The 12657-nt window shown below is 37.8% G+C and overlaps 2 protein-coding genes across 13 annotated transcripts in view; one reads left to right on the top strand and one right to left on the bottom strand.

Moving 5' to 3' along the window:
* Positions 1-11910, top strand: part of BLNK (B cell linker) — a 76677-nt gene extending 64767 nt beyond the window's left edge. Inside the window, exons 16-19 of the mRNA XM_022569225.2 lie at positions 3156-3232; positions 4057-4140; positions 7000-7155; positions 11500-11910. Of these exons, the coding sequence (XP_022424933.1) occupies positions 3156-3232; positions 4057-4140; positions 7000-7155; positions 11500-11619 (437 nt within the window). The 3' untranslated portion in view covers positions 11620-11910. The remainder of the gene's footprint in view (positions 1-3155; positions 3233-4056; positions 4141-6999; positions 7156-11499) is intronic.
* ZNF518A (zinc finger protein 518A) overlaps positions 1-12657 on the bottom strand; it is a 67801-nt gene that overhangs the window by 17529 nt on the left and 37615 nt on the right. The window contains exon 6 of one of the 12 annotated variants that reach the window (XR_016388128.1): positions 3-4347. The exons of 10 other annotated variants lie outside the window; for them this stretch is intronic. The gene's annotated coding sequence lies outside the window, so the exon portion shown is untranslated. Of the gene's footprint in view, positions 1-2; positions 4348-12657 lie in introns of those variants that run through there. One more of the 12 variants, XR_016388125.1, reaches the window with a different exon arrangement.

Below are 12657 nucleotides of genomic sequence, written 5' to 3'. Positions count from 1 at the left end.
GTAAATAGATTTGAGATCATTTTTACTTTTTTAGTTTTGATTGAATATTTTACTGGTCATACTGGTCACCTTTTATTTATTTAATTTTTTTCACAACAACAATACAACTATTTTCAAAATAAGATGATTAAGTAAAACAACATATTGTGCTTGGTACATAGAAGGTCCTCAGTAAATGATAGCTATTTAAATTGAATCTAAAATACATTTTAACGATCGTAAAATGTATCTACAGAGGGCGCCCTGAAAAGAAGATCTGGCAGATATCTGGAAAATTTTCCCTAGGCTAATAATACAATACCCTAAAAATATATGAAGTCAGACTCACAGAACACAGCTGTCCAAACCTTGATTTACTTTCTACTCAATGTAGGAAAAAAATGAAAACACAAAATAAAACCCTCCTGTACATGGATAAGTTGGAAAATATTCCAAAGTAATCAAGATTCAATAAATTCAAATAAAGAGAATAATTATTATATACAAAAAGTATGTGTGTTTATATAAACATAAATCTGTTTCTTAGGCTTTAATTGGATTTTTGATTCATCTTAAATAAAAGAAACAAACTTTTCTAAAATTCTGAACACAAAGTGAAATGGTATAGCTATAGAAATTTTATTGTATTTTTACTACGTAAAGCTTTATTATACCCTTTATTGTTTTTCAACCCAAGTCATTCTTTCAATTGACAAATACTTATTGACTGTCTGCCATGTGCCAGGCAATATTTTAGACCCAGAGGATACAGCAGTGAATAAAACAGAGTCCCTTCCTTTATGGAGCTTCTTTTCTACTAGAGGAGAAATAAACAACTAGATAAGCCATACAATATCAGGCAAATGTTAAAGTGATATAAAGAAAAATAAAGCAAGGTGGCAGTGGGTGGGCACAGAGAGGAATGGAGACAGTTGAGGGCTGCTGTGGTCAGGGAAGACGTCACCTGTAAAATGGGGTCTGATAGCTCCTCCCATAAAGGGCGGAAGTGAAGGCAAAGTGAGCTAAGATGTGAGAAACAGGACAGGGCTGGCACATATTCAGGGATCAGAAAATGTCAGCCTTGAACCCCCCCAACTGCCCAAACTGTGGAAACCACCAACCTCCTTGTACTATGTACTTTAGAAGAGCGTGACCTCCCACCCTATTTTTGCTGCTCCCACCCGGGAATGCTGTCCCCACCTGTCAGAACACAGCCTTCCTTCATACTCAGCCCTCCTGGGCCTGCCAAGCCGTCATTGCTCCCTCCTGTTAACAATGGTGGCTGTCACCTTTGAACGTCCAGGGCACTTTTATCTGAAGCAGTTGGTTCATCTAAGCCTGTTTCTCTTGTAGACTTCCCCTCCTAAGAAAGGACAACTCTAGTTGCTCTGGTCAAAAACCTTAGAGTCACCCATGACTCCTCACTTGCTTTCTTTTTTTTTTTTTTTATAAATATATTTATTTATTTTTGGCTGCATTGGGTCTTTGTTGCTGCGTGTGGGCTTTCTCTAGTTGCGGCGAGCGGGGGCTACTCTTCGTTGCGGTGCATGGGCTTCTCATTGCAGTGGCTTCTTTTGTTGCGGAGCATGGGCTCTAGGCACGCAGGCTTCAGTAGTTGTGGCATGTGGGCTCAGTAGTTGTGGCTCACGGGCTTATTTGCTCTGCGGCATGTGGGATCTTCCTGGACCAGGGCTTGAACCCGTGTCCCCTGCATCGGCAGGCAGATTCTTAACCACTGCGCCACCGGGGATGTCCCTTCACTTGCTTTCTTCACACCTTCCAGCTGTTCCTTCAAAATACATTTGGAATCCAGTCACTCTCGCTAATTCTGCTGATGCCATCTGTTCCAAGCCACCATCACCTCCTGCCTGGGCTTGCAAGACTCAACTGACCTCCTCTCTCTGCTCTTGCCCCCTTCTATCTATTTCCAGCCGTGGAGTCAGAGTGACCTTGTTAAAAGACAGGCAAATCACACTATTCTGTTCAAAACCCTCCAAAAGCTTCCCATACCATGCTTGTTAAAGCTCAAGTCATGCTAAGTGTCCACTGGGTCCCACAAACCTGGTCCCTTCACCACCTCCTGTATGACTTCATCCCTTATTCTTTACCCCTTTTCTCACTGCAGTCCAGGCACAGTGGCCCCCTCTCTATTCCTCAAATATGCCAGGCCCTAGCATTCACTGTTCCCTACACCTGCAACATTGTTTCCTAAGATATCCACAGGCCTCCTCCCACTCCACCTACAGATCTTACCCAAGTGTCACCTCAGTGAGGCTCTCCCTGACCAGCCTATTTAAACATACTACTTATCCGAAGCTATTCCCCACCCACTTCCCTGCCTACTTTTCTTCATAGCACTTACGACTTTGTAATATTGTATATATATTTACTTATGTCTTTATTGCCTACCTCACTCTGTTAAAATTTAAGCTCCAAGAGGGAGGGGCATTTTGCTGTTTTGTTGACTGCTGTATATTCCCAAAGCCTTGACCCATGGCAGGTACACAATAAAGAATGAATGAGTGAGTAGATGAATGAATGAATGAATACAGCTAAGTATTTTCTCCATTTCATGTGTCTCCATGTCTCCGCATTTAGATGGTAAACTCCTTGAGGGAGTTTATGCCTTAGGGCAGAAATTCTCAATCATTTTGACCTCAGGACCATTCTAACACTCTTAAGATCATTGCAGACCCAAAGAACTATGGTTTATTGTTTCTTTCTAATGATATTTAATGTATTAGTTAGAAGACATTTAAAACATTTATGAATCCATTTTTAAAATATTAAACTCATTACATGTTAACAACATATTTTTATGAAAAAAATATATTTTCCAAACAAAAGAAAATTAGGGGGAAAAGTGGCATTGTTTTACATTTTTAAAATCTCTTTAATGTCTGAAATAACAGAGGCAGCTGAATTCTCATATCTGCATCTACATTCAATCTGTTACAATATGTTTTACTGGTCGAAGTATATGAGGAAAATTGGGCTTCACAGAGATATGTATTTGGAAAAAACCTCGCAAACGCCCTGAAAGAATCTTGGGGATTCCCAGGGTCCTCAGACCTCACTTCGAGAAGCACAACTCTTAAGGATTTTTTGGTGTATGTATAGGCAGGGTAACTGCTCAAGATATAATGGGATCCACTGACTTTTCAAATCCCTTTCAGGATTTCCAGAAGGGGGAAGCCCAACTGTGGATGGCCCATTACCCAGCTTTTCATCTAATTCCAATTTGTCAGAACAGGTATGAAATGAACTCGTTATCAGTAAACTGCAGGAAAGGGCATGACTTCTTATAAGAGAGACTTTGGAGTGAAGCTTGGGAACAGATTCTATTTTCAGTGAGCCTGTGAGTTGTCATTTGCTGATGGGTACAGAATACATTTTTTCCCCAACTGTTAAGACTTTGCTCCATTTATACTAATTTGTATTCTGGATGCCATAAATAACAATTGGTGTTTCTTCAAAACTAGCAAAGAAGTGTGTTGTTTTTATTGTTCTTCCTCTCACATAGATTCTATTTAAACTATGTAATTTTTTCAGAATAGATCTGTGGAGGCATATGATATTAAAACACATAAAATAGCATAGTTTAAAAAAAGACAGAAAGGACTCGGTGTGCCCTTGGGCAAGTCTCTAAGCTTTCTCAAATGTAAAATAGGGATGATAGCATGTATTCGTCTTGCCTTCAAAGTTGTTACAAGAATCAAATAAGATATTTGTAAAAACACTTCGGAAATTATAAAACGCTCCACAAAGCAACAGTAAGATCATAACAGAAAGGGAGATGATAACTTATTTAGGAGAAAGGAATAAATGGTTCCGGAATCTAGCAGGATTAGGTCTCAAGTTCAAATACTAAGTCTACCCCCTACAGCCAAATTGGGGAAAAGTCAATTATAATCCTTGTGGTTGATCAAAAGAAGCATAAAACTCATTTTCAGATTACTGGCCCAAATGTACTTAGGCCTTTCTGGTAATGCAAAATGGGACTTTGTTTCTAGTGCACAGAAGGTTCAGTGTCATTGAAGGGCCATCTCATGCTTAATAATGCCCTCTCACTCACAGGAAGCTGACGTTCACTGTAAACCATGGTACGCTGGTGCCTGCGATCGAAAGTCGGCCGAAGAGGCATTATACAGATCAAACAAGGTCTGACCATTTTAAAATCTCATGTTGGGCTTCCCTGGTGGCGCCGTGGTTGAGAGTCCGCCTGCCGATGCAGGGGACGCGGGTTCGTGCCCCGGTCTGGGAAGATCCCACATGCCGTGGAGCAGCTGGGCCCGTGAGCCATGGCCGCTGAGCCTGCGCGTCCGGAGCCTGTGCTCCGCGACGGGAGAGGCCACACCAGTGAGAGGCCTGCGTACCGCAAAAAAAAAAAAAAAAAATCTCATGTTGTGCCCTCAGCCTATATCGGCACAGTTGTCATCCCGATAATATGCTAATTAAGTAATTGCAACAATTATGGATGCAGGGATCTTTTCTCTTTACTTACTCAAGAGGAACTGTCATCCCCTCCTCTCTTTGAAGTACCTCCCTCTTTCTTTGTTCCTCTATCTTATTGCTGCTTATCCTTTCATCTATACATGGATCCATAGGCTCCACTGCTCTCCAAATAGTGGAAGAGAAGAAAGCTCTGGAGGGGATCTCTGTAAGGCTTGGTGCTACATGAGATCCATCCAGGAGTGAAATGTAACAGACTATTTTGGATCAATGCTTGGGATAAAAGATTGGGATCAAGGTGGTAAAAAGTACTGGGAAGTAAATTTTTGGAGAGTCGAAGCGCAGTCATATAGGAACACTAGAACAGTCTGGACAATCCAAGATTAAAGTGCCACTTTTCTTTTTCTTTCTCTTTTCTCTGCCCACTTGCACCTTGCCTTGTCAGAATATACTGGTTTTTTGTGGGGTTTTTTGGCTGCACTGGGTCTTCGTTTGCTGTGTGTGGGCTTTCTCTAGTTGTGGCTAGCAGGGGCTACTCTTCGTTGTGGTGCATGGGCTTCTCATTGCAGTGGCTTCTCTTGTTGCAGAGCACGGGCCCTAGAGTGCAAGGGCTTCCGTAATTGTGGCACGTGGGTTCAGTAGTTGTGGCTCATGGGTTCTAGAGCACAGGTTCAGTAGTTGTGGTGCACAGGCTTAGTTGCTCTGGGGCATGTGGGATCTTCTCGGACCAGGGATAGAGTCCATTGTCCCCTGCATTGGCAGGCAGATTCTTAACCACTGCGCCACTAGGGAAGTCCAGAATATACTGTTTTCTGCCACCATTGTTTAGTCCTAGCTCGACAATGAAATATATTAAATGCTTTCCATCAGTCTTGTTGCTTCCTCAGTTATCTCTTTTTGTTTGGTTGTGGAGCATGGGCTGTAGTAGATTCTCAGGAAGGACTGTGCTTACGTTATTCCCTGAGTTCTTGCACGTTCGAAACTGTTTTTCATAGCCTGATACCTGGAGGAAATCTTGGCTGGATGTAAAATCCTTGGCTTGAGTTTTTAAAAGTGTTGCTCCACTGGATTGCCTTGATGCTTCTGAGAACTCTGACGCTAATGTTACTTTCTTGCCCTTATATGTAATTTGATATTTTAATCTGATGGCTCTGCAGATTCTTTTCTTTTTAAAGTCTAATAGTTTTACCAGATTATGTCTCTGAGTGGATTTCCAGGTCAATGTTTTCAGGTAGATGGAAACCCTTTCAATATGAAGATTTAAGTTTTCTCTTATTTCCAAAACATTTTCTTAAATTATAGTCTTAAAGAGTAGTTCTGTTTCATTATTTTGTTTTTTTGCAAGGACTCGCATTACATGTATTTTAGATCTTCCTTTGGGGGGGGTCTTTCTTTCAATCCAAGCACTCTGACATTATTGTGCTTTTTTTTTTTAATCTCTCTCTTTTTTATTTATTTATTTTTGTTTTCTTTCTTGGTTGTTTCCATGCCTTCCTTCAGTCATTTATTAAATCTTCATTTAAGGCTATTGTCCCTTGGGCATCTTGTAATTTCTTCTTCATTTCTGATACAGGTTTGTCTTTCTTTTCAGCTTCTTTCCCAGGTTTTTTTGTTGTTGTTTTTTGTTTTTTTAATTAATTAATTAATCTATTTATTTTTGGCTGCGTTGGGTCTTCGTTGCTGCACATGGGCTTTCTCTAGTTGCAGCAAGTGGGGGCTACTCTTCGTTGCGGTGTGCAGGCTTCTCATTGCAGTGGCTTCTCTTGTTGCAGAGCACAGGCCCTAGGTGCATGGGCTTCAGTAGTTGTGGGCTCAGTAGTTGTGGCTTGCGGGCTCTAGAGCACAGGCTCAGTAGTTGTGGCGCATGGGCTTAGTTGCTCCGTGGCATGTGGGATCTTCCTGGACCAGGGCTCAAACCCATGTGCCCTGCATTGGCAAGCAGATTCTTAACCACTGTGCCACCAGGTAAGTGCTTTTTCCCAGGTTTGATCAACTTTTATTGCATTCCTTCTTCCTGTTTTTGTCTATTTCTTGTTCATAATTTTTGAATTTATGATTGTAGAATATTTTACAAGAAATTTAATTAAATTTGGAATGTTGTGTTACAATATTTTTTCTGCTTCAACATAAATTTTTGGAGAGAGAATTTTTATCAGCTGAAATGTTTTGATTCCCAATATCTGCTTTCTTCTTATAGCACTTTTGAATGGAATTTGTTGATATATTTTTTTATTCATAGGTAACTTGTGAACATGGTTCCTAGCTCAAGAGTGCCCTTTAGGTTTGATCTTAATGTGTCCCTTCACACATTTCCAAAGCCTATAAACATAAGATCTTATTTAGTGCCTCAAAAAGCTAGCATTTACCTCTTTCAGAATTTTCTGTAAGTATATATTTTACTGAAGTATTTTCTTGCAAAATAATAAAACAAGCTCTAATTGGTAATAAAAATCATATACCTAAATAATTACCTTTTGAATATAATATAGGTATTTTTCATAAACTGATTTTTAACCTATGGAAATACAAGTAACACTAATCATAATTATTCTTTCTTTTAATAAACAGGATGGATCATTTCTTATTCGGAAAAGCTCTGGCCATGATTCCAAACAGCCATATACACTAGTTGTATTTTTTAATAAGCGAGTATATAATATCCCTGTGCGATTTATTGAAGCAACAAAACAGTATGCTTTGGGCAGAAAGAAAACTGGTGAAGAGGTCAGTAATTTCTCTTCTAATCCAACTCTATAACTATGTTTTGAGCACAATGCCATCATACTGTATTAGGTGCCAGAGATGTGGAGAAAGGATACAAGAGTACCTGGCCTAAGGCTTGCACATTGTCATAGAGTACGAGATAAAATACTGTGTTTGGGCAGTATATCCTATGAGAAAACAGAAAGGAAGAAAGACTGGTATGATGTAAAAGCTATATCTTTTATCCTGTTGCTTAATGAGGTCAGTCTGACTCAGCATTTTGTTTGCTTTGTTTTTTAGATGCCTCATATAAGTGAAATCATATGGTATTTGTCTTTCTCTGTCTGACTTACTTCACTTAGTGTAATACCCTCTTGGTCCACCCATGTTGTCACAAATGGCACAATTTCATTCTTTTTTATGGCTGAGTAATATTCCATTGTATATATACATCACATCATCTTTACCTACTCATCTTTTGATGGACACTTAGTTTGCTTCCATATCTTGGCTACTGTAAATAATGCTTGTATGAACATCAGAGTGTATGTAACTTTTTGAATTAGTGTTTTCATTTTCTTTGGATATATACCCAGGATAGGAATTGGTGGATCATATGGCAGTTCTATTTTTAATTTTTTGAGGAATCTCCATGCTGTTTTCCATAGTTGTCGTACCAATGTACATTCCCACCAACAGTGCACGAGGGTTCCCTTTTCTTCACATCCTCACAAGCATGATGTTTCTTGTCTTTTTGGTAATAGCCATTCTCACAGGTGTGATGTGATATCTCATTGTGGTTCTGATTTTCATTTTCCTGATGATTAGTGGTGTTGAGCATCATTTCATGTGCCTGTTGGCCATCTGCATGTCTTCTTCAGAAAAATGTCTACTCAGGTCCTCTGCCCATTTTTTAATTAGATTGCTTATTTGTTTGTTTGATACTGAGTTACATGAGTTCTTTATATATTTTGGATATTATCCCCTTATCAGACATATTATTTGCAAATATCTTCTCTCATTCAGTAGGTTGCCTTTTTCTTTTGTTGATGGTTTCCTTTATTATGCAAAATCTTTTTAGTTTGGTGTAGTCCCATTTGTTTATTTGTGTTTTTGTCACCCTTGCTTGAGGAGACATGTCCAAAAAATATTGCTAAGACCAATGTCAAAGAGCATACTGCTTATGTTTTCTTCTGGGATTTCTATGGTTTCAGGTCTTACATTTAAATCTTTAATTCATTTTGAGTCTATTTTTTTTGTATATGGTATAATAAAATGGTCTAAAATTTTCTGTTCATCAAAGGTCACAATCAACAGAGTAAAAAGGCAACCTATGAAATGGGAGAAAATATTTGCAAATTATGTGTCTGATAAGAGGTTAATATCCAGAATATGTAAAGAACTCTTATAACTTTGTAGTATAGTTTAATGTAGTCCTATTTGTCTATTTTTTGTTTTGTTGCCTGTGCTTTTGGTGTAACATCCAAGAAATCATTGCCAAATGCAGTCTCATGAAGCTTTCTCCCTATGTTTTCTTCGAGGAGTTTTATAGTTTGGAGTTTTATTTTGCTTTTAATAAAGTCTCAGATAGTTAGGAAATGCAAAACTCTGAAAACACAAAACACTGATCAAGACCAAATGGGTTTTAAAATATAGATTGCATTATCATTTCACACCAGTTAAACTTTAACAGAACTGTCTGCTCCTCCCTACTCACAAAAACCTTCATTCTCACTGAAACCTTGATATGACAAATTTTTTAAACTATATGCTCCTCAACAGTAATCAGTAGTAGGATATGGTGGTGATCCTAGTAGGACAGAGTGACTTTGGACAGATGGTTACATTCTAAAGCCTCCCCAGGGACTTCCCTGGTGGCGCAGTGGTTAAGAATCCGCCTGCCAATGCAGGGGACATGGGTTTGAGCCCTGGTCTGGGAAGATCCCACATGCCGCGGAGCAGCTAAGCCTGTGCACCACAACTACTGAGCCTGTGCTCTAGAGCCCACGAGCACAGCTACTGAAGCCTGTGCACCTAGAGCCTGTGCTCCACAACAAGAGAAGCCACTGCAATGAGAAGCCAGCGCACCTCAATGCAGAGTAGCCCCCACTCGCTGCAACTAGAGAAAGCCCACGCGCAGCAACGAAAGACCCAATGCAGCCAAATAAATAAATAACTAATAAAAAATTTAAAAAAAAAGCCTCCCCAGGGGTCCAGTACTTCTATAAGAGGCTTAAGGGTAGGTGAGGGCGCTGTCCTTTTTAGTGGTACTGAAATTCACTCAGATAAATTTTGAGCTCTCAGAGGGGCTCTGGACTTCCTTGTCCTGCTAGGAAACTCTGATAAACAGTGGTTCTTCTTGGCTTAAAGAATCTTCATCCCTACCTCAGAATGAATAGATCAGAGCTTCACCCCACTCCCCAGTTATCCAGCCTATGGATACCAAAATAAATACATATTATTATAATAGCATCTGGAAGTACTGACAGAGTCCTTTAAAACACTTACTTAAATTATCTATAATAAAAAGATAATTTCTCCCATATACTGAACATCTGAATTGAAAAATGAAAAGTTTGGTTACATGATGTCAACCATGTGGAGATCTTGAAAAGTCTGTCTGTCTGTATTTGTGTTTGGGTATTCATGGGTAGAAAAAGTAACTAGTTGATTAACTGTTTAATTTTTTTTGCAAATGTTTTGACATTATGTGGATACATTTTGAGTATTTTATCGCTCTGAGATCTGTTTGCTTTATTTTATTGACCATGGGATTTTGAGTTATCAAACAATTGTTTTTCTGTCCATGTATGAATATCTCAAATACACTGAATTAGTGTAGACCAAAAAAAAGTGTTAAGGAGAAACTGCAACTAAGTTATGCTCAATCCTTCATTCAGTCAAATCACAAATATGCCTCAAATCCAGTCCTTACTTCAAACATTTCAACTCAGCTCAACCCCCTACTTCAAACATTTTAATCCCCAAACTCTGCAACACAGCAATCCTCAGAAATATTCAGAAGAGTATAAGGACAGAATGAGATGCTTATTTGTATAAGCAAAGCAACTCTCTCCTATATTTACTGGGTTCAGAACACACTTTTTCACTTGGAATTCACTTCAAAGAGGTTGTACTATTTCATTTCCTGGTGTGTTAGTCCATAAATTTAACTTCCAACTGCATTCAGTTTAACAATATGCTGTGCCAAACAAACAGAATGAATGTCTTTATGAATATCATAAAAACAATTCATTGGCAAGTACAGGAGGGCTGAATGATTGAAGAGAAAGTAAGAAATAAGGACTAAAGGTACTTGAAAGTCTCTGTCTCTCCTCCCTGACCTAATATTCAGAAGCCAATTATCTAAAAGACAACTGGTGTTTCGTTTGAAAAATGACTAGTATTCTGAATACTTTACTTATATAATATATAATATTTGGAAGCTATTCAAATAATTAATAAAGGCTTTTAAACATTTTTTATTCCAGATGTTTATCTTATATGAAAAACTAAGAGAAAATGAAGTCAATTGGTGGTAACTGCTAAATTATATGGCAGTGTTGCAAAACAATTACCCCTTTAAAAAAATGACTCTAAATGCATTTATCTGATGATCATGAGCTTGTAGCACTTTTGTATAATCAATGCATTTCATTTCTTGGTCTGTGTTATACTTATTTTATCTTTCACTTAAAACATTGATCATTTTTCAGAAAAAAATTGTGATAGCCTTAAACTAAAACCAATAGACAATAGGAATTAATATATGGAAAAATATGTATGTATAGTAAGAGCCTAGCATGAAATTATTAACTAGGCACTAATTTAGCTCTAAACTTACTGAGAGCTAAAGCAAAAATGGGTATATGAGGGTTTATAAAGGTTTCCTTATTTATTCAAAAAAAAGAACACAAAAACAAACATGAATTAACCTGGGAAATAACTCTCTTCACATTAAATTCTAACGTTAATTTACTACATCAGTCCTTGTATCTAATACATGAAACATAACAGATAATCTATGTTTTATAAAAATGTAGAGAAATTCAATGTATGACAGTTTTACACTTGGCACTAAATAAAAACAAAATATTAAAATATTACATCATAACTCAATAAAGTAATTTTCTCTAAGACGTTATACTAATTGAGGATGTCAGTTGCATTTTCAGTCTCATTGAATGGCCAGGGTCTGCCATCTCAAAGGTTACAGCCATTGTTAAATTAGACTTTTTTGGATAGAATGTCATCTGGGACCTAGTAACTCTGACTAACTTGAAAGAGTTGGAGAAGACGGGAGGAGTGGAGCTCACTGTTAATATAAATGCCAATTTATAATTCATCTATGTTTTCTTGTTCTAGTACTTTGGAAGTGTTGCTGAAATCATCAAGAATCATCAACACAGTCCCCTGGTTCTTATTGACAGTCAGAATAACACAAAAGATTCCACAAGACTGAAATATGCAGTTAAAGTTTCATAAATTAAAAAAAATTTTTTAAAGGAAGTCAACATCATTGCTTCAGACATTTTACCTACTTCTACTTTTGAGGAAAAAGTCCAAAAACTTCATATTTTGGATTATGAATCATCCAGTAATAAAATAGAAGATGAGGAAGCTGAGGTAGATGAGGAAGATGAGGTGGTCGTCGATTTCCTTATAAGAAGCTCACATGGACATGTTCTGTTGCCTGACTTGATGAACTGTTAATATCTGGTGAGGCTGAGAATATGCTACTAATATTCTCCAAATAAATGTCTTTATTTAAAAAAACAGGTGTAAAGTATTTTCAGTCATGTAAGAAAATAACACGCTACTTCCAGAAAAAGAAAATGATTCTCTTGGATAAAACAAAGCTGCTGAAAATTTAGACCACCACAATGGTCCTAGTGCCCCAGTGTAACTAGGACGCCTACTGTCAGTGCTTGACAATTGCCTTGGTTAAAATTTTAATGTGTAGAAAATAAAATATAGATAATATATGATATTTATAAATACAAATAAGGGGGATGTAATGGTTCCTTTTTGTGAGCTCCCAACCATGGGAGATGTATACAGATACGAACTTTCTTATCCATGATTATGTTGTTAGCTTAGCTTATTAAATATAATTATACCCTCTTTGATATGCATGTCTATTAAATGGACCCTAAACTTGATATGAGGTTCAGAGTGGGATGAGAGCAAAGCTAGATTAAAAGCCTAGGGAAACAGCCCACAGAACAGGGGCAGAAAAGCAGACATTGATGAACACTCAGGAATAAAAGAGATACCATTGTGAGTAGCCATATCCAAGGTCTTAGGTTGTCCCAGCAATGTATTATACTCTGTCATATCAAAGCTTTCTATCCTACTGTGTACTTTAGACAGCACTGAAATGTTAAAGCAGCTAATTAAGATAAATCTAATAATTAAATGAGGAATGCACTTGATCACTGAGTAAGACAGCAATCTGAAAGGATTTTGAAATTCTAGAAGGTTATGAACTCACAAACTCACTTATAAAAATAACTGTATTCT

Source organism: Delphinapterus leucas, chromosome 16 (assembly GCF_059928025.1).
Source record: "Delphinapterus leucas isolate spDelLeu-1000000601 "Yukka" chromosome 16, BTC_Dleu_Yukka2, whole genome shotgun sequence".
Lineage (NCBI taxonomy): Eukaryota > Metazoa > Chordata > Mammalia > Artiodactyla > Monodontidae > Delphinapterus > Delphinapterus leucas.
This window is presented reverse-complemented; position numbering and strand designations above follow the sequence as displayed.